The sequence below is a fragment of the Choloepus didactylus genome, chromosome 2, assembly GCF_015220235.1.
Source record: "Choloepus didactylus isolate mChoDid1 chromosome 2, mChoDid1.pri, whole genome shotgun sequence".
In the NCBI taxonomy this organism is placed as follows: Eukaryota; Metazoa; Chordata; class Mammalia; order Pilosa; family Megalonychidae; genus Choloepus; species Choloepus didactylus.
Window position 1 is genome coordinate 203,036,810 of NC_051308.1, and position 27,728 is coordinate 203,064,537.

Consider the following 27,728-nt stretch of genomic DNA (forward strand, 5'->3'; position numbering starts at 1 on the left):
GCGCTCGGCGCGCGTTCTGGGCTATTCGCGCCTGGCGCGCGCTGCGGGCCCGCGCTTGCTCCCGCTTCTCCTCGCGCCCGCGGTGGCCCGGACAGTGCGCGCCGCCTCACGCTCGTCCTCAGGCTGCCTCCTTTGCCCCCCGCGCGGCGCGCGCCCCGGCCCGGCCCAGGCTCCCCACTCGGGTCGGCCGGCTCGCCCCGCCCCCGTCCCCCCCCCCCCCCCCGGTGCCTCTGCTGGGCGCTTGCGCGGGGCGCGTGGCAGTGGCCTGGGTCTCCGCCGCAGACGGTGCCGCTGCCGCCGCCGCCTCAGTCAGTCAGTCAGTCCCCAGCAATGGCGGAAGGAGGTGAGCGACAGGAGCTGGTCTCGCTGCTGCCGGTCTCCCCAGCCAAGCGGCTGTGCTCGTGGCCCAGTCCGCAGGCTCACCACCCTCGCGGTTCGCCCGGGGCGGCCAGCGGCGGGGCGAGGGGCGTCAGTGGCAGCAGCGTGCCCCCCGGGGCCCGCCCCCACCTGCAGCCAGAGTCCTTGCTGGACTGCGCCGCCAAGACGGTGGCGGAAAAGTGGGCGTACGAGCGGGTAGAGGAGCGCTTCGAGCGGATCCCGGAGCCCGTGCAGCGCCGCATCGTCTACTGGTCTTTCCCGCGGAATGAGCGGGAGATCTGCATGTACTCCAGCTTCCAGTACCGGAGCGGCTCCGGCGCGGCTGGCGGCGCCGCAGGGGCTTCGCCAATCGAGGAGGGGCCGCCGCTGCCCCCCGGGGCCGCCGCTCCGGTCGGCTCCGCCCCCGGGGCCGCCGCGGCTGGGGTGTCCCCGGGGCTGGGCGCTGGTGCCGGCGCGGCCGGTGGCGGCGGTGAAGGACTGCCCTTCCGCCGGGGCATCCGCCTGCTGGACAGCGGCTCCGTGGAGAACGTGCTGCAAGTCGGTAGGTGCTCGCCCGGCTCCCCTCTTATCTTCGGCCTCCTATTCTGCAGGTGCCTCCCGGCCGGATCCCTGGGCCGAGACCCCGGCTTTCTGCCCAACTCCTGTTCCCCCGCCGAAGGAAAAACAAGTCACATGAAAAACTTTTCTCAACATTTCATTCAGGTCCATTGCAGCTCTTTCTCCCACTGGCCCTCTACCCCTGTTTCTTTTTGTTTGAAGAGCGAATAGGTCTCTCTTTTCTGCTCTTCACTCCACTCTCCACACCAAAGGCAAAAAGAATGGGAGATACATGCCTACTTGGGTGCAATAATTTCGGAAATGCGCTTTTCTAATTTAGGTTTGGAGGAAAGGATTATTAGTGAATGTGGTGCAAGCGATTTTACAGGGAATGTTTGAGGGTCAGGCTGTCAAAGGCAGTCTGTGGTCCTAGGAGATTGAAGTGTAATTAACTTTAAAATCGGAAACAACATCAAAATTCTGTGCATCTCAGACAATTTTAATCGTCTGTTTTATATTTTTTCCTCCTGGTTCAGTGATGCTTGGGAATCCAGGCTATGGACTAACAATAACAGAAGATGGAAATGTGACAGCTTCTCATCTCCACACCCCCACCCAAGGAGAAAAAAAAGCCACACAATCTGGAGTGGGGGTGGGGTCTGTCTTCCTTGTCAGCCTGGGATAAATCAAAAGCTGGTCACGATTTTTTTTTTCTTTCTCTTAGTGCTTTTCATTTAAAAAGTCTCCGTATTTGCTTTTGTTTTATCATTTAGTTTGTGGGAAAATGAAAAATGTTTTCTTTTTCTTCTACTCCTCCGGAGGTTCTAGTCAGTTTGCCTATCTTATTAAGTATAAATACAGTGCTCCCGATTTGTGAAATGGTTAGGGAGAAAGAGGAAAAAAATGACATTGTGTAATGTTGACGTACTATGTGAAAAATTAAAACACTGATTTTTTTTTCTATTTGTATTATTACAACATTCTGGAAGTGCACATGCATCTTTTTGCGTCTTATTGTCCAGCATATACTCATATTTATTGAAGAAAATATTAATTTTTTAAAGGAGTTGGAGGGAGGCTGTTTTTAGAATTCAATAAGCACACACACAAATACACATAAACCCCAAACATCTAGCTCTCTTCTCCCCAGCTAAAACCAACATATTTTAAAATTATTTTCCTTTAAGGAGTAAACACCACATTGTGGTGTTTTATCTAAGGTAATATGTATTGGTTATTGGGAATCACTGAACCTGTGTTTTTACTAAAACAGTATGCTATAATTTGTTTTGGAAATATAGAATGTAAATTTATCCTGTGCCAGAATACAGTGACACTGGATTGAGAAAGTTTTATTTGTAAGAGATTAGTCCTTTGTGTATTTGTGTATAGTTTTGAAAGAATGAATTGAATAGACAAGTAATGTGTACAGTTCTAATACTGAGATATTGAAAATATGAACAACAAATACAGGCATTTCTCTATTAGTCTGTAAATTTTATTTTTTTTATGAGTTTAGATTGGCTAACTTTTATTTTAAAGTTCTTGTTTAAAATATTTTAAATTGAAAAGGAAGTGATCATTTTATAATGAGATGAATTTGAAAGAATTTTCAGACTTCATGATCTAAATGAGGGAAATGAGTTTTAAAGAGGTCTGTATTTTTAAAGTGACTATAATGTCAAATTCCAAGTGAAATCAGATTTTGTGAGTGGTCCAGCCATGTTTAAATTAGTTTTTTCTTTTTTAAATTGGTGTGTTTATGCGTGATGGGCTTTTGTATGATAAGTTTCTGGGACCTGGAGAAAAGACACATAAAAGTGTATTTTCTAATTCTCACTTTGGATTTCAAAGCTGAAGATAGGAGAATGAATTAATCACTTTTAGGTAATGCTGTTTGAAAATCATGAGCTTTGCAATCTTTACTTTTTATAACCTTAATTTGTGCTAATGAGTATGGAATCATTCTGTGTCATTTTAACTTCTGTATCTTGGCCTAAACTACTTTTTGATGTAAAACTAGAGACTTATTCCTCATCTCCTAAATTTAAAACTATGTGACTTAGTCTAGATGATAGGTTTTATAACAGTATTGTCAAGGGAAGAGTGAGAAAGTGATTTGTATGTAGCAAATCATGGTAATCATGCTCTTTGGTTTATAACTTCACTTCAAACTCATTTTACTAAGTGGTACTAATTAAAAAGTCTACATATTTCTTTACTGTTTCTAAGCCATGGTTAGTTATAAACTCAGAATTGGAAGTTACTGAAGGAAGGAAAGTTTGGGGTATTTTTCTAACATCTTTTTAAAGAAAGGATTCATAAGGGGATTTAAATGAAACAACAACAGCAACACAGCACAACACAAAACAAAAAGTTTTGAAGTAAAATAAATTAAACAATTTTAAAAACTTGTACAAAGAAAGAGTATATTAAATTCTGTAATTTTGGATTGCTTTCCACATAGAATCTGGTAGTGGGAAGTCACAGACTCTGGTTGAAAGCTGGTACTCTAAAAAACATCAGATTTTGATTCAGAACTGAAACTTTCCTGTCTCGAAATAAACGGGAGAAATATAGGCTTGTTATGGTCAAAGGATACATTTCTTTCACATAGCAGTACTGAATCAGAAGTATTGTTCCTTTTAAAAGGGGAAAATTGCAAATTAGTCTTTTCATGGACAACTGTAAGTTTGAAGCTGTGTGAATAGACTTACAGTCTGATCTCTTAGTATTATGAAGGTAATAGAGTTCAGATGTTTTAAGCATCTGCATTTCTAACCGGTTTAAGAAGCCCATGAAAGTAGCTAGCAGTATAAACCTTGTGAAAATACTTATTCAGGAGTATGCAGATGATAAAAGAATAGGACAACTAAAATTTATGAATAGTTTTAAGTTTTTAACTTATTTTACTATTCACCATATTTTAAATTAATTTCTCTGCGTTTGTAAAACTTAAAGGAGGTTTATGTCTTCTCATGGAAATCTGAATTGATTTAAGGAAAAGAAGCTTTAACGTTTTGTCTCTCTTAAAAACTGAAATATATTTATTGGGAAATTTGGATTTTTAAAAATTGGGTAAAGGCATACAGATGCCTTCTGTACTGGTATTTCTTAATTATATAAATATTTTTCCAAAAAATTTTCATAGATTCAGATAGGTGACTTCAACAAAACCCCATATTTTTAGTCTACACATTTTCTAAATAAACATATAATTTGTCCTGGGATAGTCTTCATGACTAGACCCACAAGGCTAAGTACTATGTTATGTTTAAAAAAAGAGGTCCCTTTCAGGAAGTTATCAACAACTTAAACATCAAGTAGTAAGTTTATAATTATAAGCACTTGTAATTATCAATAAACATGTCTGTGAAATTTTTCTGTAGTATAAATTTTGTGAAATATGGTAATAACGAGATACAACCAATAAATGTTGATTATATATAATTTGTTTTAATCTGTATTGTTTGTTTAGGGGAACAAATGATATCCACACCTGAAAAGCTTTATAAAGCATCAGGTGTAAATTAGAATAGGTAACATAATAATAAAACTTCATGTGGGGAATGTTGCAAAATGTCAAAATTGGTGGCATTCTCTGTATCAGTTTCATATTATTTTTGCATCTATCCTGTTTGAAATTATTTCAAAATAAAAAGTTTAAGGAAAATAATACTTCATGTTGGGAAAAGTAACAATTTATATTTAAGATATTTCAGCACAGACGCCAGCTGTATTATCTTTAAGGGTAAGTGGCAACATTTTTTAGTGTAGGAACTTAAGTTTTAAATCACTGCGGGTGTCTGAGCTTGTACCTCGGCTTGCCAGGCCTGGGCCAGGGGACCTGATCACCCCCTGGGGAGGGTAGTAGGTACGGGCGTGAGTGCCCTCTGCAGCCCCCCCGAGCCTGAGGAGCGAGGTCAAGGCAGCTCCCTTTTCCTCACCCAAAATGCCACTGGCAGGGGAGACTTGCCGGAGGAAACCGCCTTTCTCCCAACTGCCCTTTCCCCACTTCCTTATCTTACCCACTCGCTCCCTGGTGCCAAGGCCGCTCCTGCCACCGCCAGCGCGCATGCACCGTGGCCAGAACAACCCCCGCCCGCTGCAACGGCTCCTGAATCCTCTCAGAACCAATCCTAGCCCCTCTCCCTTCAATATTGCCATTTTAGGCTACTTCACCTCCTTTCCAGCCCTGCCCCTCTTACCAGCCTATATAACCTGTAATCACCCCTGAATAAATCTCTTTGGCGCATACCCCTACTGGATGAAGAGTGTTTTTGTCCTTATCGCCGCCCTCCTTGCACGCCTCTCGCCGAGGACTCTGGCCAACGTCCTCCGCCTCGCCCTCGCCTCCGGGAAAGAGCCCCCGCCGCCGGTAACCTTTAAGCAGCCCCGAGAGCTGAGGGCTCGGCTACCGGCCGCCACTCCCCCTAGAAGCAGTAACCCCGACCGCAACTGGTGCCCCGTGTGAGGATCGTCTCCACACGACAGTTTGGCAGGTCACCCGCTCGCCCGGACGCCCCTCCAGCTTCCCATTTCCTCGCCTGCAAGGTAGGGCCGCCTCTCCCTCGCCGCTTCCGGAGCCGTGGGAGGTTCCTTGCTCCGAAGCCGCTCCTCCCTTCCCCCACGCTCTCTTCATCCAGTAGGAACTCCTCCCTTCCCCCACGCTCTCTTCGTCCTCGTGTATGCGCACTTCTATGACCCCCGTCCCTCCTAACACTCTCCCTCTTCCCCTCCATTACTTTGCTGTAGTTCTTTGTATCTTTATTTCCTCATTTGGTGCCGTGTGCCTCTTTGCAACCGCCCCCCCCTGACTGCTCTCGTTGCCAAAGGGCACTGCTTTCTGCTCTCGCCGTCTCCTTCGGCCTTGCAGCCACAGTTTATCTCATTCTCTCTGCTCAGTAAACTACTCCTCCTTCTCCTCCCTGCCAGCCGGCCGGCCCGGCTCGGGAACTACTCCCCCTCCTCTCCCCTCAGCTATGGGTAATCGTATATCTACATGTCAGGCACCTCAAGTTCGTGCTCTGGCGGGTCTCCTAGACACGCATCGCTGTAAAGTGTCTGTCCGGCAGCTGCAGATATACTGGGATCTCCTGCTGCCCTTTAACCCATGGCTCACCACTTGCCATCTTTGGGACCCTGTTACTTATGATCGCCTTATTGATCGAGTCACTAATGCCATGGAACATGAGAGCAAGCGTTTCCCTCCCGGCTTGCTCCCCACCTTAATAACCATCCGCTCCTGCCTTCAAGGCTCCCTCCCCCCTGATAGAGGCCCCGTTAAATCCAAGCGATGACATCAGCCCTAAGCTGAGCCAGAAACCGCATACGCTTTACCCCGCCCTTTCACAGGGCGGAGCTAGTCCACCATCTTATGCCTTGGGCCCCACCCTTTCACAGGGCGGGGCTGATCCACCATCTTGTGTCTTAGCCACGCCTACCGCGCCGCCATCTTGCGACGCTTGGGGCCTCCCACTCCCGCCTCTCCCTCCGGCGAGCTCCCCCTCGGAGCCGCTACTGGCAGCTGCCGCCGCTCCTCCCACCCTGCCGACTAACAACCCCTGGATGCCTTCTACACCTCAAGGCAACCCTTGGGGCAACGCTCCCCCTACCCCCACTCCCGCGCCAAGTCCTCTGCAGGCGTGTCCTCCTTTCTCTCGTGCTTTTCGCTGTTTTCCTCTTAACCTTACCCCCACCCCACAGAGGCCGCATGACTGGTATCCCATTGACTTAGATACTATCAAGCAGCTTCGCAAGGCCGTCAAGGAGGACGGGTTAGGTAGCCCATATGCTTCCCAAATACTACAGGATCTCGCCATGAACTATTGCCTCCCCCAAGACTGGGCCTCGCTTGCCCGTTCAATTTTTAACCCCGGTCAGTTTGTTGACTGGCGTGCTCACTTCCAGGCAGAAGCAGCTAAGCAAAGTGAGCAAGATGCAGCCATTGGAGTCTATCATCCCCCCGAAGCCTATTTAGGCACTGGAGCATTTCTAAATGCGTCTGCTTATATTAATGTCCCTGCCACCTTCTGGACTATCCTCAGAGGCATCGCCTTACGCGCGTTTGCCAACTGCTCTACCTGTCGGCCTAATAAATTCACCAAGCTCTTCCAGGAGCCGAGTAAGCCTTTCGCCACCTTTGTCTCCAGAGTCGAAGAAACCTGCGCTCAAAAGGTAAGTGATCCCCAGGCCCAATATTACATGTGCCCATCCTCAAATCCTGAAAAATCGTACTGTAATTCCCCCAACGAGTACTACTGTGCATACTGGGGGTGTGAAACATTAGCCAATAATTGAAAGCCTCCTGTTCCTGATCATTACCTTACCCTAAAGTGGGCCCCTACAGGGTGCAAACTCCCTACTGTTAACTGGCTCGGCCAAGAAAGTAAGGGATCCTGCACACATCTTAATCTTACAGTGCAGCTCCCCACTGATCCCTCCTGGTTACTCGGTCAAACCTGGGGCTTCAAAATCTATTTGGAAGGAGCCAACCCAAGTTCCCTTATTTTGATAAAAAAGGAGGCTGTACTAAAAAACCCCTCTGCCATTGGTCCCAATAAAGTCATTAACCCCCTTTTTCCACAGCTCTCCAGCCACACCTCAACTCCAACCAGCCGCACCTCAGATGCAAACAGCGCATCGCCAACCCCACCACCCCAGCTTCCTCTGCCCCCTTCTCGTTATTCCTCTCCCCTCCTCAGCCTCATCCAAGCCGCCTTTGCCTCAGTGAACTCCTCCAACCCCAATTTTACCTCCTCCTGCTGGCTCTGCCTCTCCACCTCTTCCTCACTGTACGAGCCCATTGCCTCCAACCTCTCCTTTTCAGAAAGCACAGAAGACAGCCCCTCGGAATGCAATTGGAATACCTCTGCCGTCCCCCTAACCTTTCATTCAGTCTCCTATACGGGAAAGTGCGTCCGTCCTCGCTCCAGTAACTCTCCCGACCTCACTGCCTGTGCCAGCTACTCATCTCCCAGTAGCTCGGCAAAATTTCTCATTCCTCATAACTCCTCCCAATGGCTCTGCTCCTCTACAGGACTTACCCCCTGTCTCAGCACGAGTATCATCAGCGAATATAAAGAAACTTGCCTCCTAATTGTCCTTATCCCTAGGGTTTTATACCACAGCGAAGAAGACTTCTTCCTCCGTCTGGAAAGAACTACAGCTCCTGCCCTTCTGCAAAAGCGAGAGCCCATCACCGTCCTTACAATTGCCTCCCTCCTAGGTCTTGCCGGTGCTGGCACCGGAATCGCTGCGTTAGCCAGTCAAGGCTCCGCCCTAACTCACCTCAGGGCGGCTGTTGACGAGGACATTCGCCACCTACAAAACGCTATTTACCATCTAAAAAATTCTGTCAATTCCCTCTCTGAAGTCGTGCTCCAAAACCGCCGAGGTCTTGACCTTCTCCTCCTCAAAGAAGGAGGCCTCTGCGCCGCCCTAGGAGAAGAGTGCTGTGTTTATGCCAATTCCACAGGTCTCGTCGAGGACAGCCTGAAAAGGGTCCGAGAGGGACTGGAAAAGCGTAAAAGAGATCGTGAAGCCACCAATTATTGGTCCAGTTTTTTCACTCCCATCCTCCCATACATCCTTCCTTTTCTTGGCCCCCTATTAATAATCATTCTAGCTCTCATCTTAGGACCCTGCCTCATCCGCAAAATTGTCCAGCTTGTAAGAAAACAAACAGATGCCATTTTTTCCTCGTTCGTGCAAATCCAGTATCAGCGACTCGCCACCTCTGACGCCCCCCACTCCAAGATGACAACCAACCCTCCGCGACCTCAACGCCACCGGTCAACCCGCCGACCGCGAGGCCCTTCTCAATCACCTGAACATCGCTCTCGCCTCGAGTTCCAGCTTCTCTGAACCCCTGAACTTTAAACCCCTGAACTTTAAACCCCTGAACTTTAAACCCCTCACCTTCGCCCAACCCGCTGCAGCGAAGCCATTGTCAAGCGCCCGGGCACCACACCAACACTGAGCTCCAGCCTCGCTGAACCACCGTCAACCCCTTTTTCCCTTCCCTGACCTCCCCCTTCCCTCACCCTTAGCGGACCTCTCCGGTAAAGCCTCTTCCTCTAATTAGAAAAGAAAGGGGAATTGCGGGTGTCTGAGCTTGTACCTCGGCTTGCCAGGCCTGGGCCAGGGGACCTGATCACCCCCTGGGGAGGGTAGTAGGTACGGGCGTGAGTGCCCTCTGCAGCCCCCCCGAGCCTGAGGAGCGAGGTCAAGGCAGCTCCCTTTTCCTCACCCAAAATGCCACTGGCAGGGGAGACTTGCCGGAGGAAACCGCCTTTCTCCCAACTGCCCTTTCCCCACTTCCTTATCTTACCCACTCGCTCCCTGGTGCCAAGGCCGCTCCTGCCACCGCCAGCGCGCATGCACCGTGGCCAGAACAACCCCCGCCCGCTGCAACGGCTCCTGAATCCTCTCAGAACCAATCCTAGCCCCTCTCCCTTCAATATTGCCATTTTAGGCTACTTCACCTCCTTTCCAGCCCTGCCCCTCTTACCAGCCTATATAACCTGTAATCACCCCTGAATAAATCTCTTTGGCGCATACCCCTACTGGATGAAGAGTGTTTTTGTCCTTATCGCCGCCCTCCTTGCACGCCTCTCGCCGAGGACTCTGGCCAACGTCCTCCGCCTCGCCCTCGCCTCCGGGAAAGAGCCCCCGCCGCCGGTAACCTTTAAGCAGCCCCGAGAGCTGAGGGCTTGGCTACCGGCCGCCACTCCCCCTAGAAGCAGTAACCCCGACCGCAAATCACATTGCCTTTTTTTTTTTTTTTTTAAGGGAATAACTTCTTTCTCTCCTATGACCCTACTCCTTGCATCTTCCACTCCAGCACACACTGCACATACATCTTAATGTTCAATAAATGTTTGTTGAAAGAATGAATAAGCATGGACTTCTCAGTTGTAAAACTGAAAGAAGAAAAAGAGAGAAAGATAAGCCTGAATTTTTGGCATGGGTGTGGTATTGGAAGATAGGGAGAAAACTCAAGACTTGTGTGTATATTAAACTGATAACATCAGTATGTATCAGTTGTACTGTGTAAGTGTTACATGTATGTACTTCTGTGCTTACCATCTGTTTTGTGTAGAGAATGGTGATTTATCATTTTTTTCAAATGAAAGCATTAAATAAATTCTTATTAAAGGTGACTTTCTCAGGATAGACCTTTAGACTTTAAAGATAATGGATAAGCTGAAGATGGTGGATTTTATTCTAGAGGCTATCTCTGTTTTAGGAATATATTTTATATACTATTATTGAAATGTGAATACAAAGTCTGAATTTTGAAGTGAAAGGGCTGGAAATTATGCCTATGTGAAACAATTTCATTTCTCTTGTTTTCAGTGATGGCTATTAAAACATAAGGCATTAATCATCTGTATCATAGTATGGTGTTGGTTGCAAGAATCTGTACATGTGTTAAAATGTATATGACTGTACACTACAGTTTTACTGAATGATAATTTAGAAAGTTTTTTTTTAAGTCAAGGCATTAAATATAAGCCAGGAAATTAATGTACAGGAGAGATACAGAAAATACTTCTTATACTTGTTTCTTGTTACCTAACAGTTTCATGTTAATTTTAAACTATTTTATATTGGATATGGTTTAAATGAGAAATCACTGCATTCATTTTATTAGGAAAGCATTATTTCAGTTTAGTTGTGCGATTGTTTCATATTTTTAATATGCGTGGAACTTTTTTGGACAAGTAAGTGTTATTTGAAAATTAAAATGATTATAATTCTTGATAAAAATGATGACTGTGTAGTACAGCATTCTGGGTATAGATGCATTGATGAACAGATTACTATGGGATATTTGTTTTGAATGCATACCATTTGTAACCCTTTTTTAGAAATGGGTAACCCTGAAAGCATATGAACCATGTCTTAATTTTTTTTAATCCATTACAGTTTATTTTTATATTAATTTTCTACTTTGTGGTTTATCTAGGCTCATTTCTTTTCTGACATAGGTGCCATTCTTCTTGGCCACTTCTGGTCTATTATCAAGCTGGTATAGCAAGGAATTTAAACTCATTTTAATATTAGCTTTAGCATTATACAATCATATACTAAATTACTCTATGATACTTTTCATAAGGATATATGGCCAACTGTTTAATTTTGATTCTTGATATAACTGCTCTCCTCTTAGAATATATAATGTGATATGCATTAAGTTGGTGCTTTGTAAATGTTTGTTGAATGAATGAGTTTATTGTCAAATAATTTAAAAAAATATTTGTGTAGTGTAGACACATCTTTTCATTGATTTACACGTGACTGAAACCCAGAAGATGTGCTGGCATTTTGTGGCTTAATTTCTGTTTGGTTCTCATTTTAAAAACTGCATCGATAAAAAATACCCTTGACACTTTCTGTTAAATATGTTTGTTTAATATTCATTGAACAAACATTTAATTACTTGTTTTGTGTTAGGCTCAATAAATAATTGTTTACCTGTTTTTGGTAGAAATCTTTCTGAAATTCTTTTTACTTTCCTACCTTGAAGTACTGTCTTAATTTGCCAGGACTACTGTAACAATGTACCACAGACTGGTTGGCTTGAAACAACAGGAATTTATTGCCTCATTTATTATGATAAATAAATAAATGGAGGCTAGAAGTCCAAAACCAAGGTGTAGACAGGATTATGTTTTCTCTGAAGTCTGTAGCATTCTGGTGGTGGCTTGCTGACAGACAGTCCATGACTCCATCTCTACCTCTATCACATGGCCACCTATCTCCTGTCTCCTATGGTGTTCAGATTCCCTCTGCTTATAAGCACTCCAGTCATACTGGATTAAAACCCACCCTGATTCAGTTTGGCTTCACCTTAACTAATAAAATCTTCAGAGATCCTGTTTATAAATGCGTTTATATCCGCAGGGCTGGAGGATAGTACTTGAACAAGTGTTTTTGTAGGGGACATGATTCAATTCATGACAAGTAAAAACCCAGGTTGGACATCAAAGCCTAAGCTTGTAATGACTATGTTATGTTGCCATCTTAATGTAGGCAGGAGGTTATGAACCGAGTGGGTACTTAACTCTAGGGCATTATCTGAAATCTGCTTTTGAAAAGTTCTTTGTATACATGCTTTTTGGTCATTTGCTTGTTTTCCATTATAAAGGAGTGATGAATGTGATATGCAGGGAAATATAACATTATTACCTTCTTAAAAAATAGACTATTGAATCAAAAGATGAAGTACTCTTCTCCCTAGAAGTTTTCTTGCCTTTAAACAATTGTTTGTATACTTAATACCATTAGTCATTAGGGAAATTAAAATTAAAACCCAATGAGATACCACTACACACACACTAGAATGGCTGAAAAAAAAAAAAAAAGAATAACAATACCAAGTGCCAATAAGGATATGGAGCAACTGGAACTCATATGTTGCTGGTGGGAATACAAAATGGTATAGCCCTTTGGAAAACAGTTTGATAGTTTCTTATATATCATACACTTAATCATAAGACTCAGCAATCCCACTCCTACATATTTACCCGAGGGAAATGAAAAGATATGTTCATACTTGTACTTGACTTTACATAGCAGCTTTATTCATAGTACCCACAAACTGTAAACAACCTAAATGCCTATCAGTGGGTGAAGATAATAAAGTGGTGTGATGGTTAGTTTCATGTGTCAGCTTGGCCAGGTCATGGTGTCCAGGTGTCTGGTGAAGCAAGCACTGGCCTAACTGTTACTGCAAGGACATTTGTGACTGGTTAAGAAACCAGAAGGTTGGTTTATTAAATCATCAGTCAGTTGTCTGCAGCTGTGATCAGTTACATCAGCTAAGGGTGTGTCTTCCACAATGAGAAAATTCAATCAGTGGATTTAACCCAATCAGTTGAAGACTTTTAAGCAAAATAGGGGACCTTCACTTCTTCTTTGGCTAGCTAGTGAATCGTTTCCTGAGGAGTTCATTGAACACCTTCATTGGAGTTGCCAGTTTGCTGCCTGCCCTGTGGAATTTGGACTCGTGCATACCCACAGTTGCATAAGACACTTTTATAAAATCTTATATTTATAGGTATCTCTTGTTGATTCTGTTTCCCCAGAGAACCCTAACTAATACAACTGGATAAAGAAATTGTTGTTGTATATCCATATAATGGAATACTATTCAGCAATAATAAAAAAAGAAACTAGTGATAGCCCAACATAATGGATGAATCTCAGAAGCATTATGCTAAATGAAAGAAGCTAGACAGAAAACACTATATTTAATACAATTCCCTTTATTTGACATTCTAGAAAACCCAAAGCTGTCAAGACAAAAAGTAGATCAGTGGTTGCTATGGGAGAGGGGTGTTGGGAGCAAGGGAACTTTTTTGGGTGGTAGAAATTTTCTATATGATGATGTGGGTGGTGGTTACATAATTATTCATTTGTCAAAACATTGAATTTTATGCTTAATATCGGTAAATTTTATTGAATGTACGTTATATATAAAAGAGTTTAATTTTTTTTATCTTCATTTTATTGAGATATATTCACATACCACGCAGTCATACAAAACAAATCGTACTTTCGATTGTTTACAGTACCATTACATAGTTGTACATTCATCACCTAAATCAATCCCTGACACCTTCATTAGCACACACACAAAAATAACAAGAATAATAATTAGAGTGAAAAAGAGCAATTGAAGTAAAAAAGAACACTGGGTACCTTTGTCTGTTTGTTTCCTTCCCCTATTTTTCTACGCATCCATCCATAAACTAGACAAAGTGGAGTGTGGTCCTTATGGCTTTCCCAATCCCATTGTCACCCCTCATAAGCTACATTTTTATACAACTGTCTTCGAGATTCATGGGTTCTGGGTTGTAGTTTGATAGTTTCAGGTATCCACCACCAGCTACCCCAATTCTTTGGAACCTAAAAAGGGTTGTCTAAAGTGTGCGTAAGAGTGCCCACCAGAGTGACCTCTCAGCTCCTTTTGGAATCTCTCTGCCACTGAAGCTTATTTCATTTCCTTTCACATCCCCCTTTTGGTCAAGAAGATGTTCTCCGTCCCACGATGCCGGGTCTACATTCCTCCCCGGGAGTCATATTCCACGTTGCCAGGGAGATTCACTCCCCTGGGTGTCTGATCCCACGTAGGGGGCAAGGCAGTGATTTCACCTTTCAAGTTGGCTTAGCTAGAGAGAGAGGGCCACATCTGAGCAACAAAGAGGCATTCGGGAGGAGGCTCTTAGGCACAACCATAGGGAGGCCTAGCCTCTCCTTTGCAGCAACCGTCTTCCCAAGGGTAAAACTTATGGTAGGGGGCTCAACCCATCAAACCACCAGTCCCCTATGTCTGTGGTCATGTTAGCAACCATGGAGGTGGGGTAGGCAAATACCCCTGCATTCTCCACTGGCTCCTCAAGGGGGCTCTACATCTTTTTTTTTCCTTGTTTTTCTTTTTTTTTTTTTTTTTTAACTTTCCCTTCTTTTTTAAATCAACTGTATGAAAAAAAAGTTAAAAAGAAAACAAACATACAATAAAAGAACATTTCAAAGAGACCATAACAAGGGAGTAAGAAAAAGACAACTAACCTAAGATAACTGCTTAACTTCCAACATGTTCCTACTTTACCTCAAGAAAGTTACCTAATATAGCAACATTTCTGTGAACTTGTTCCTACTATATCCATCAGAAATTAACAGACCATAGTCATTCCTGGGCATCCCCAGAACGTTAAATAGCTTATCTGTTCTTCTTGGATTATTGTTCCCCCTTCCTTAATTGCTCTCTATTGCTAGTTCCCCTACATTCTACATTATAAACCATTTGTTTTACATTTTTCAAAGTTCACATTAGTGGTAGCATATAATATTTCTCTTTTTGTGCCTGGCTTATTTCGGTCAGCATTATGTCTTCAAGGTTCATCCATGTTGTCATATGTTTCACAAGATCGTTCCTTCTTACTGCCGCGTAGTATTCCATCGTGTGTATATACCACATTTTATTTATCCACTCATCTGTTGAAGGACATTTGGGTTGTTTCCATCTCTTGGCAATTGTGAATAATGCTGCTATGAACATTGGCGTGCAGATATCTGTTCGTGTCACTGCTTTCCGACCTTCCGGGTATATACCGAGAAGTGCAATCGCTGGATCGAATGGTAACTCTATATATAGTTTTCTAAGGAAGTGCCAGACTGACTTCCAGAGTGGCTGAACCATTATACAGTCCCACCAACAATGAATAAGAGTTCCAATTTCTCCACATCCCCTCCAGCATTTGTAGTTTCCTGTTTGTTTAATGGCAGCCATTCTAACCGGTGTTAGATGGGATCTCATTGTGGTCTTAATTTGCATCTCTCTAATAGCTAGTGAAGCTGAACATTTTTTCATGTGTTTCTTGGCCATTGTATTTCCTCTTCAGAGAACTGTCTTTTCATATCCTTTGCCCATTTTATAATTGGGCTGTCTGTACTATTGTCATTGAGTTGTAGGATTTCTTTATATATGCAAGATATCAGTCTTTTGTCAGATACATGGTTTCCAAAAATTTTTTCCCATGGAGTTGGCTGCCTCTTTACGTTTTTGAGAAATTCCTTTGAGGTGCAGAAACTTCTAAGCTTGAGGAGTTCCCATTTATCTATTTTTTCTTTTGTTGCTTGTGCTTTGGGTGTAAAGTCTAGGAAGTGGCCGCCTAATACAAGTTCTTGAAGATGTTTTCCTACATTATCTTCTAGGAGTTTAATGGTACTTTCTTTTATATTGAGATCTTTGGTCCATTTTGAGTTAATTTTTGTGTAGGGGGGTGAGGTAGGGGTCCTCTTTCATTCTTTTCGATATGGATATCCAACTCTCCCAGCCCCATTTGTTGAAAAGACCATTATGACTCAGTTCAGTGACTTTGGAGGCCTTATCAAAGATCAGTCGGCCATAGATCTGAGGGTCTATCTCTGAATTCTCAATTCGATTCCATTGATCTATATGTCTGTCTTTGTGCCAGTACCATGCTGTTTTGGCAACTGTGGCTTTATAATAAGCTTCAAAGTCAGGGAGTGTAAGTCCTCCCACTTCGTTTTTCTTTTTTAGAGTGTCTTTAGCAATTCGAGGCATCTTCCCTTTCCAAATAAATTTGATAACTAGCTTTTCCAAGTCTGCAAAGTAGGTTGTTGGAATTTTGATTGGGATTGCATTGAATCTGTAGATGAGTTTGGGTAGAATTGACATCTTAATGACATTTAGCCTTCCTATCCATGAACATGGAATATTTTTCCATCTTTTAAGGTCCCCTTCTATTTCTTTTAGTAGAGTTATGTAGTTTTCTTTGTATAGGTCTTTTACATCTTTGGTTAAGTTTATTCCTAGGTACTTGATTTTTTTAGTTGCTATTGAAAATGGTATCTTTTTCTTGAGTGTCTCTTCAGTTGGTTCATTTCTAGCATATAGAAACATTACTGACTTATGTGCATTAATCTTGTATCCCGCTACTTTGCTAAATTTGTTTATTAGCTCTAGTAGCTGTATCGTCGATTTCTCAGGGTTTTCTAGATGTAAGATCATATCATCTGCCAACAATGACAGTTTTACTTCTTCTTTTCCAATTTGGATGCCTTTTATTTCTTTGTCTTGCTGGATTGCCCTGGCTAGCACTTCCAGCACAATGTTGAATAACAGTGGTGACAGCGGGCATCCTTGTCTTGTTCCTGATCTTAGAGGGAAGGCTTTCAGTCTCTCACCATTGAGTACTATGCTGGCTGTGGGTTTTTCATATATGCTGTTTATCATGTTGAGGAAGTTTCCTTCAATTCCTACCTTTTGAAGTGTTTTTATCAAAAAGGGATGTTGGATTTTGTCAAATGCTTTTTCAGCATCTATTGAGATGATCAATTGATTTTTCCCTTTTGACTTGTTAATGTGTTGTAATACATTGATTGATTTTCTTATGTTGAACCATCCTTGCATGCCTGGAATGAACCCCACTTGGTCATGGTGTATGATTTTTTTAATGTGTCTTTGGATTCGATTTGCAAGTATTTTGTTGAGGATTTTTGCATCTATATTCAGTAGGGAGATTGGCCAGTAGTTTTCCTTTTTTGTAGCATCTTTGCCTGGTTTTGGTATTAGATTGATGTTAGCTTCATAAAATGAGTTAGGTAGTGTTCCATTTTCTTCAATGTTTTGAAAGAGTTTGAGTAAGATTGGTGTCAGTTCTTTCTGGAAAGTTTGGTAGAATTCCCCTGTGAAGCCATCTGGCCCTGGGCATTTATTTGTGGGAAGCTTTTTGATGACTGATTGGATCTCTTTGCTTGTGATGGGTTGATTGAGGTCTTCTATTTCTTCTCTGGTCAGTCTAGGTTGTTCATATGTTTCCAGGAAATTGTCCATTTCTTCTACATTATCCAGTTTGTTGCCATACAGTTGTTCATAATATCCTCTTATAATTTTTTTAATTTCTTCAGGATCTGCAGTTATGTCACCTTTTTCATTCATTATTTTTTTATATGGGTCTTCTCTCTTTTTGATTTTGTCAGTCTAGCTAGGGGCTTGTTAATCTTGTTGATCTTCTCAAAGAACCAACTTTTGGTGATATTTATCCTCTCTATTGTTTTTTTGTTCTCTATGTCATTTATTTCTGCTTTAATCCTTGTTATTTCTTTTCTTCTACTTGGTTTAGGATTGGTTTGCTGTTCATTTTCTAGCTTCTTCAGTTGATCCATTAGTTCTTTGATTTTGGCTCTTTCTTCCTTTTTAATATATGCGTTTAGTGCAATAAATTTCCCCCTTAGCACTGCTTTTGCTGCATCCCATAGGTTTTGGTATGTTGTGTTCTCATTTTCATTCATCTCTATATATTTAGGAATTTCTCTTGCTATTTCTTCGTTAACCCACTGATTGTTTAGGAGTGTGTTGTTTAACCTCCAGGTATTTGTGAATTTTCTAAGTCTCTGATGGTTATTGACTTCTAATTGTATCCCATTGTGGTCAGAGAATGTGCTTTGAATAATTTCAATCTTTTTAAATTTATTGAGGCTTGTTTTATGTCCCAGCATATGATCTATTCTGGAGAAAGTTCCGTGAGCACTAGAAAAGTATGTGTATCCTGGTGATTTGGGATGTAATGTCCTGTATATGTCTGTTAAATCTAATTCATTTATCAGATTGTTTAGGTTTTCAATTTCCTTATTGGTCTTCTGTCTGGTTGATCTATCTATAGGAGAGAGTGATGTGTTGAAGTCTCCCACAATTATTGTGGAAACATCAATTGCTTCCTTTAGTTTTGCCAGTGTTTCTCTCATGTATTTTGTGGCACCTTTACTGGGTGCACAGATATTTACGATTGTTATTTCTTCTTGTTGAATTGCCCCTTTTATTAGTATGTAGTGGCCTTCTTTGTCTCTCAAAACATCCCTGCATTTGAAGTTTATTTTATCTGAGATTAATATTGCTACACCTGCTTTCTTTTGGCTGTAGCTTGCATGAAATATTTTTTTCCATCCTTTCACTTTCAGTTTCTTTGTGTCCCTGTGTCTAAGATGAGTCTCTTGTATGCAACATATTGATGGTTCATTTTTTTTGATCCATTCTGTGAATCTATATCTTTTAATTGGGGAGTTTAATCCATTTGCATTCAACGTTATAACCGTGAAGGCATTTCTTGAATCAGCTGTCTTATCCTTTGGTTTATGTTTGTCATATTTTTTCCCTCTGTCTATTAATATCCTTTATTGTACCCATACTGAATCTCTTTAGTACTGAACCTTTCTCCAAGTCTCTCTGTCCTTTCTTTGTTTCTCTGTCTGTAGGGCTCCCTTTAGTATCTCCAGTAGGGCAGGTCTCTTGTTAGCAAATTCTCTCAGCTTTTGTTTGTCTGTGAAAAATTTAAGCTCTCCCTCAAATTTGAAGGAGAGCTTTGCTGGATAAAGTATTCTTGGCTGGAAATTTTTCTCACTCAGAATTTTAAATATATTGTGCCACTGCCTTCTCGCCTCCATGGTGGCTGCTGAGTAGTCACTACTTAGTCTTATGCTGTTTCCTTTGTATGTGGTGAATTGCTTTTCTCTTGCTGCTTTCAGAACTTGCTCCTTCTCTTCTGTGTTTGACAGTGTGATCAGTATAGGTCTCGGAGTGGGTTTATTTGGATTTATTCTATTTGGAGTTCGCTGAGCATTTATGATTTGTGTATTTATGTTGTTTAGAAGATTTGGGTAGTTTTCCCCAACAATTTCTTGGAATTCTCTTCCTAGACCTTTACCCTTTTCTTCCCCTTCTGGGACACCAATGAGTCTTATATTTGGACGTTTCATATTATCTATCATATCCCTGAGGTCCATTTCGATTTTTTCAATTTTTTTCCCCATTCTTTCTTTTATGCTTTCATTTTCCATTCTGTCATCTTCCAGGTCACTGATTCGTTGTTCAACTTCCTCTAGTCTTGTACTATGAGTGTCCAGAATCTTTTTAATGTGGTCAACAGTTTCTTTAATTTCCATAAGATCATCCATTTTTTTATTTAATCTTGCAATGTCTTCTTTATGCTCTTCTAGGGTCTTCTTGATTTCCTTTGTATCCTGTACTATGGTCTCATTGTTCATCTTTAGTTCTTTGAGTAGCTGCTCTAGGTGCTGTGTCTCTTCTGATCTTTTGATTTGGGTGCTTGCGCTTGGGTTATCCATATCGTCTGGTTTTTTCATATGCTTTATAATTTTCTGTTGTTTTTGGCCTCGTGGCATTTGCTGAACTTGATAGGGTTCTTTTAGGATTTGTAGACCAATTGAAGTCCTTATCTCTAATTTATCAGATCTACAGCTTCGTGGAGTACACTTTCTCTAACTAACCAGCAGGTGGCGTCCACGAGCCACCTGTTCTCCACAAGCCAATTCTCCCCTGCTTAGCCTTTTTGGTGAGTGGAGGAGTGAGTCTTGTGGGGTCCAATTGGTGTACCAAGCTTGCGTGTGTAGTTGGTGTTGCCTGCCCTGTATATGGGGCGTGTTTCTGGGCAGTCAGGGAGGGGGGGTGGCCCTAACAATCAAATCTCCCTGGTGATCCTAAAGTTTTAAAGCTGCTGCAATAGTCTAATCCTTCAGTTCAGTCCTGCCACAGTTTGTGTCTGCCACTGACCCACAAGTCCTTGGTATTGGCGTATGGCTCTTGAGACTTGCAAGTGGGCCCCTCTTCCAGGCTGTGCACCCCGGGTCTTCTGTTGAGGGATGACTGTGCTATGTCACAGGTGAGTGCCGTGCCCCCAGGGCAGTTCTGGGCTGCTGGGCTGTGTAGGGAGGCTCCCAGTCTGCTGAAATGATGGCTGAATGGGGCTTTGTTAATTCACACTGCTCCACCTTCCCAACTCTGGGACAATCAGCTGAGGTTGCAGGGAAGGCTAATGTCCACGCCCAGTTTTGTGGTGTGTGCCTGTTATTTGAAGCACTTCCGTCACACTGGGTTGTCTGGGGCAGCTCTGGGCTATGGGGCTGGCGATGGGCAGGAGTGTTTCCTGTCGACCAGGATGATGGCTGTGAGTGGACACCCCCCTTTTCTTGGGAAGTTGTGGTGTTTAGTGAATTTTCTCAGCCACTGGATTATTGCCTTTTGTCTCAGAGCTCTCTTAGTTCTGCTCTTGACTTGACCTGCCCAAATTGCAAGTCTTTGAAGCTTTCTGTATTGGGCTTCTTAGAGTAATTGTTTTAGAAAAAGAAAAAAGGATTAAAAAAAAAAAAGGTCCCTCCTCAGAGATCTAATGGGTTATTGAAATGCTAAGAGACAAAGCAACCAGGGCCATTAAGGAAAGGTCCACAGGGCAGAGAGATCAGCTTTTCTTCAGGATTTGCATATGCGCCTCAGGGCCTGAGCTCTGCCCTTCCCCTTTCTATTTTCACCAGAACTCCAAAAATCCTCTGCTTTTATTTTGGAGTTTTTCGTGTTGTTTTTTTTCTATGCCTGTCTCCTCTGTGCTGGGCTGGCTGCTCTCAGATTCTCTGGTGTCTGGTCTCAGTCTATCTATGGTTGGGGTTTGGATCAGTAGAATGAGTTTCCGATAAGGGCTGCCACTGCAGTTCTCCCTTCTGCTTCCCGGAGCTGACAGCCCTCCTCCCACGGGACTGAGCCTGGCAGGGAGGGGCGCGGGTCCCCTGGCCGCAAAAACTTAACAGATTTCGCTGATCTCAGCAGTTCCACGTTTTCATGAGTGTTGTATGAAGTATGCCCAAAGTCAGATTGCTCTGTGGTGTCCAGTCGACGCAGTTCCTGGCTTTCTACCTACTTTCCTGGAGGAGTAACTAAAACATACAGCTCACCAGTCCGCCATCTTGCCCCGCCTCTGAAGAGTTTAATTTTAAAGAAAAGAACAATAGTTCCCAATTTTGGTTTCACCTTAAGATCACTTTGGGACCTTTTTAAAAAAGGCAATGCCCAGGCCTCATTCCAAATTAATTAAATGAGAATCTGTGGAGAATGAGGATCAAACTTCAGAATTAAAAAAAAACTCTCTAGGTAGTGTTACGTTCAGCCAAGGTTGAGAAACACTGATCTTGATCCAGATCTAGAAAAAGGATCACCATTATTATTATCAACATTTTAAAACTTGTTCTTGGCAATCAAAACATGTAATTTTTACTAGACCATGCCAGCTTTCTTTTCTACTTCAACGTAGTGGTTTTTTGTTTTGTTTTGTTTTTGTTTGTTTATTTTTTTTACCTATCTTAGGTTTATTGGTGGATCTCAAGGAGATTTATCTCATTACTTAAAGAATGTGTGCCTCTGTCTTTTGGAAAGGTCTCACTTCAAAGTGTTTAAATCCTTTGTCATTGTCACCCATCATCCAAAGACCTTTATATAAATATAATCACAAGGTATAATTTTTTCATGTTTATTCACTCATTTATCCAGTCATAAACTTACATTGAACATTTTTTTATTTTCTGTGCAACATAGAGTATAATTTCTGTATTTAAGGAGTACACAGTTTAGTGTGAATGCACATGTAAAATAGCATATAACATAATGTTTTGTAATAATAGTGGTAGTTATTATGTGGGCAAAGTAGGGAAAGTAGGAAATGGGGAAAACTGGGTATTTTGCTCTATTTTGATAAAATTGCAATGATTAGAAATGTTGAAATATTGAAATTATATCTAATATTGCAATAAAGATTGAAAACACTATTTACTGCTTATGTTAGGTTAACCTTTCATGAAATTTCTTCTGTATTAGTATTTGACATGCTCTGTAATACCCTAGTTTATAGTTGATCCAGAAGTACTATAATGTTGGCAAGCAGGAAGATGCCAAAAATATTACCAGATATTAATCCTTTTTTTCTTAAAATAAACTTTACAAATTTCTGGCTTTAAAATACCTTCATTATCTTTAGATAATCCTATTTTTTAAAAAGTTGTTGCTTTTTTGTAGGTACAAAGATATGATTCAGCAAACAACAGGAAAATGTATTATGTCTTTGAAAGCCTTGGAGATAATGGTATATTTTTTCCTATTCATTCATGGTTTTATTAAATGGAAGCTTTTGGCATATGTTATAGGAAAGCCAGCCTGATATTATTTTGCTTAAATCTATCAATACCTGATACTTTGACATTACTGGCAAGCATTACCAACATACATTGATGTTATCAGCATTATAAAATTCTTCCCCATGTTTTGGCTCTCTATCCTGCAAAAATTCCATCTTGCTAATCTTTTCTCTTACTCAATATAATATTATACCCTTTGCTAGCATATATATTTTTGCATATCCATTTGTCATATATATATATGTTTGCATATACACACAGACACTATCACATATATGTAGGGACTGTGGAGCAGATAGTCTTTGAATTCTGGCTCCTTACCGTGCCTCAGTTTCCTCAACTGTAAGGACAAAATGATAGCACCTGCTCCACAGGGTTGTTTTGCAGGTTAAATAAGTTAATATATAAAGCATTAGAACAGGGTCTAGCACATAATAAGTGCCATGTAAATATTCACTATTATTATAACATTTACTAAAATTGTTGAAAGAATATTCTATATTTTTTATTTCCCTTCTTCAACTTTTACCCCATCTCTGAAGCCTTTGCAATCTGACTTGCTCTTTCACTCACTATATTAAAATTGATCTCTTAGGGGATGCAAAATGAAACGAAATAAAGTTGCAGTGGCTGAGAGATTCCAAATGGAGTCGAGAGGTCACTCTGGTGGACATTCTTATGCACTGTATAGATAACACTTCTTAGGTTTTAACGTATTGGAATAGCTAGAAGTAAATAGCTGAAACTACCAAACTCCAATCCAGTAGTCTGGACTCCTGAAGACAACTGTATAATAATGTATATTACAAGGGGTGACAGTGTGATTGTGAAAAGCTTGTGGATCACACTCCCTTTATCTAGTGTATGGATGGATGAGTAGAAAAATGGGGACAAAAAACTAAATGACAAATAGGGTGGGATGGGGGGATGGTTTCGGAGTTCTTTTTTTACTTTTATTTTTTATTCTTATTCTGATTCTTTCTGATGTAAGGAAAATGTTCAGAAATAGATTGTGGTGATAAATGCTTAACTATATGATCGTACTGTGAACAGTTGATTGTATACCATGGATTATTGTATGGTTTCTGAATATGTTTCAATAAAACTGAATTAAAAAAAAATTGATCTCTTAAATGTCACCAGTGACCTTGTGATTACCAAATACAATGTCCTCTTTCTATTCCTCGTCTTTCATGACCTTTCTATAGAATTTTCTGTAGTCTACTGCACCTTCCTCTTGAAAGGCTCCTTTCTACATTTTTGTTTTTTCTGGTTTTCTTTCTACCTTGCTTCTTTTTTCTCCCCCCTGCCCCCCCCCAAAAAAAAGCATGTTCCTTCTTGTCCCAAGCTTTCTAATTTAGCAATCTCATTTATTTCCAATGCTTCAATAATTGTTTTATAAGTATAATATAGCATGGTATAATATAGGGTTTAATTTGTTTAAAGCAACTGTATTCTCATTTTCAGATGTTCTTAGATGGAATTCTAGTTTATGCAGCAGACAAAATCTGTGCTGATTTGGGGACTGGGATGGGGCCCAGAACTCCATCAATGTGGCTAGCTGTTTCCTCCCTTTGAAACCACGAAGCAATTCCAAATAATCTTAATGTTTAGGACTTGGAGTCAGGAGGTCTGTCTTAGTTTTTTCATCTGTAAAAGCCTCAGGACTTTTGTGAGATTTGAAATAAGCTAATATTTGTGAAAGTATGTTGTATATGTCACTAGATAATACGATTGTTAAATCTGCATTTTTTGTTCTCCCTCTAGAATTCAATATCGGTATATATCAGCCTGCTAGATATTTCTAAGTGGATACCCTACTAGCCACTCAAACTCAACATGTCTGAAATGGAACTTAACATCTTCCTTTAAAATATGCCCCCTTTTCCGACTTCCTTATCAGTTGATGACAGCATCAGCATGTCCCCAATCTCCCAGGCTTAAAGTCCAGGTGTCATCTCAGCATCTTTTATTATACATGATATCAATTCTGGTTATCACAGGTATTTTTCAATGTACATATGTGATGTGGAAAGAGCACTGGATTGGGATATAAATGAATGGGTCCAGGCCTTAGCTTGCCATTATTGGCTCTGTGACTTAATGTTTTAAGGCCTTATTTTCTGTATCTATCTATAAATTGAAGCAGGGATTGAGCCAGATGATTCCTTTCCAGTTTTCTTGCAAATATTTGTCTTATTCCGTTTTGTATCTTAAGGGTCTGTCATAGTGCCTTGCACATAATAGATACTAAGTAAATATTTGTGGAATGAACAAGTGCTCCCCTGCCTTTTTGTTTTATTGAGATAGCATTCACATAAAATAAAATTTACCATTTTAAGCACTTAAAAGGGTGCAATTTAGTGGTTTTTAGTACATTTACAATGATATTTCATATAAATGGAATCATACAATATGTGGCCTTTTATGTCTGACTTCTTTCACATAGCATTATGTTTTCAAGGTTCATCTATGTTGTGGCATGTAACTATTTTATTCCCTTTTGTGCGTAAGTAACATTCCATTGTAAGGATATACTTTTGGGGGTATACATTCATTAGTTGATGGATATTTGAGTTGTTTCTACATTTTGACTAATATGAATAATGGTGCTATGAACATAAGTGTACAAGTTTTTGTGTGGATGTGTGTTGTCATTTCTCTATATCTAAGAGTGCTGTTTGCTAGGTCATGTGTTAAACTTTTTGAGGAACTACCAAAGTGTTTTCTGAAGTGGCTGAACCACTTTACATTTCCACCAGCAATGTATAAAGGTTCTAATTTCTTTACATCCTCGCCGACACTTATTTTCCATTTTTAAATTATAACCATTTTAATGGTTATGAAATCGTGTCTCATTGTGTTTTTTCACCTAATTCAATTTAATAAAATAAATTTACTCTTTCAAATTTTCTATAAATAGTGATGTAATAGTGAGTATACAGGGAGATAGTTTTACAGAATTTTTAAAATGTTGGCCGAAAAAGCTGGGATTGGATTGAGATTTGTAAAAAATATATAGGTACTTACAATTATTGGAGTAATAAAAAAGAGTGCTGTTTAGATATATAACGTAGTTGTGATTTGTGGAAACAGTTTCTTGATTTTTTTTCTTACGTCATAATTACATTTATATATTTTGTCTTTATTGGTATAGTAGTATTTTTTATAAACCTCTTTGGTGTAGTAGTATTTTTTATAAACCTCATAAATCTGAACATTTCAGGCTAATATTCATTGTGGTTTTGATTTGCATTTCCTTAATGACTAATGCTGAGCATCTTTCATGTGCTTGTTGGCCATTTGTATATGTTTTTGGTAAATGTCTGTTCCTTTGCTCATTTTTAAGTTGAGTTATTTGACTTTTAAGTTGAGTTGTAAGAGTTCTTTATGTATTCTATGTACAAGTTCCTTATTAGATATGATTTGCACATATATTTTCCCATTTTATGGGTTGTCTGTTCACTTTCTTGATAGTGCCCTTTTATGCACAAATGTTTTTTATTTTGATGAAGTTCAGATTATCTCTTCTTTTCTTTTTTGCTTGTGCTTTTGGTGTCACACTTGAGAAACCGTTGCCTAATCCAAAGCCACAAAATTACACTGTGCTACCTTCTTAGAATTTCATTGTTTGAGATCGTACATTTAGGTCTTTGCTCTATGTTGAGTTAATTTTCATGTACGGTTGAAGAAGGGGTCCAATTTCATTTTTTTGCATGCAGCTATCCAGTTGTCCCAGCACCATTTGTTGAAAAGATTATTCTTTCCTCATTGAGTTGTTGTGGCACCCTTGTCGATAATAAATTGACCATAAATATGAGGGTTTATTTCTGGAATCTCAGTTCTGTTCCATTGATTTATATGTGTATTCTATGCCATTACCACACTATGTTGATTATTATAGCTGTGTAGTAAGTTTTAAAAGCAAGAAGTGTGAGTCCTCAACTTTGATCTTTTTCAAAATTGTTTTGGTTATTTGGGATCCCATATATTTCCATATGAATTTTAGAATCAGCTTGTCTATTTCTGCAAAAATGGCAATCGGAATTTTGATAGGGATTGCAGCTCAATTTAGGTTTTTGCCATCGTAGCATTAAATATTGAAATATGTGAAGATGGAATGTCTTTCCATTTATTACACATTTAGGTCTTTAATTTCTTTCAACAATGTTTTGTAGTTTTAGTGTACAAATCTTGAAATTCTTTCATTAAATTTATTTGTAAGTATTTTACTCTTTTTGATGTCATTGTAAATGGATCGTTTTCTTAATTTCCTTTTCAGATTTTTCATTGCTCATGTATAGAAATACAACTGATATTTGTATGTTAATTCTATATTCTGTAACTTTGCTGAATTCATTTATTAGCTCTGAGGGTTTCTGTGCATTCTTTAGGCTTTTCTAAAAATACATAAGATCATGTCACCTGAGAATACAGAAGTTTTATTTTTACCTTTCCAATATGGGTATCTTTTATTTCTTTTACTTTCTTGGTTGGAACTTTCAATAGTGTTGAATAGCAGTGCTGAAAGTGGGCATTCTTGTCTTGTTCCTGTTTTTAGGGGAGTTTTCAGTCTTTCATCAGTGTGATGTTAGCTGTGGGTTTTTCATAGATGCCTTTATCAGGTTGAAGAAGTTCCCTTCTATTCCTAGTTTATTGGGCATTCTTTTTTTAAATCATGAAACGGTGTTGAATTTTGGCAAATTTTTTAAACAGTTTTACAAGTATTTTGTTTATTTTAATGAAGCTGGTACAGACAATATCCATTTAAGACCCATATCCCAGGCCAAAAAGTAGAAATAAAATAAAAATGAACAGTGTTCTGTTCTATACACTTCTGCTTGAATAACTTTATTTAAACTGTTAATGAAAATTAGAACTTCTCTGGGATCTTCTGACAAGATTGTATTTTATCTTAAAATGCTTTCTTTCTTCAGTGAAGCCATCTTCGGAGTTAGTCATTACACTCACTATAACTTTCATCTCAACTCCAGCCAGATATTCCTCTTCTTTCGGTACAGATCCTCAAATTTTAAGAGTTAACTTCAGGTTAAAGGAAGGCCATTTTTCCATAGTTCATTCTCTGAAAAACTTCTATCTCCCACTGAAAGTCATGGTCCAGGAGCAAAGCAGTCACATGCTAGGCCAATTGGCAAGTTATTATGAACACTCTCATAACTCAATCTTATCACCATAAGCCTGGAAATGCACTGTTCTGGAAAAGGTGGCCTGTCTTTGCACATGTAATTTATTAAATGTAATTTGTTAAAAGGAGAGGGCAATAGAAAGGAGCTGAGGTCTTG

General features: G+C 40.6%; 1 protein-coding gene across 1 annotated transcript in view; it reads left to right on the forward strand.

Annotated features, from left to right (window-relative positions):
- Positions 1-253: 253 nt before the first annotated feature.
- Positions 254-27,728, forward strand: part of ZSWIM5 (zinc finger SWIM-type containing 5) — a 250,126-nt gene continuing 222,651 nt past the window's right edge. Inside the window, exon 1 of the mRNA XM_037827381.1 lies at positions 254-919. Coding sequence (XP_037683309.1) covers positions 331-919 — 589 coding nt within the window. The 5' untranslated portion in view covers positions 254-330. The remainder of the gene's footprint in view (positions 920-27,728) is intronic.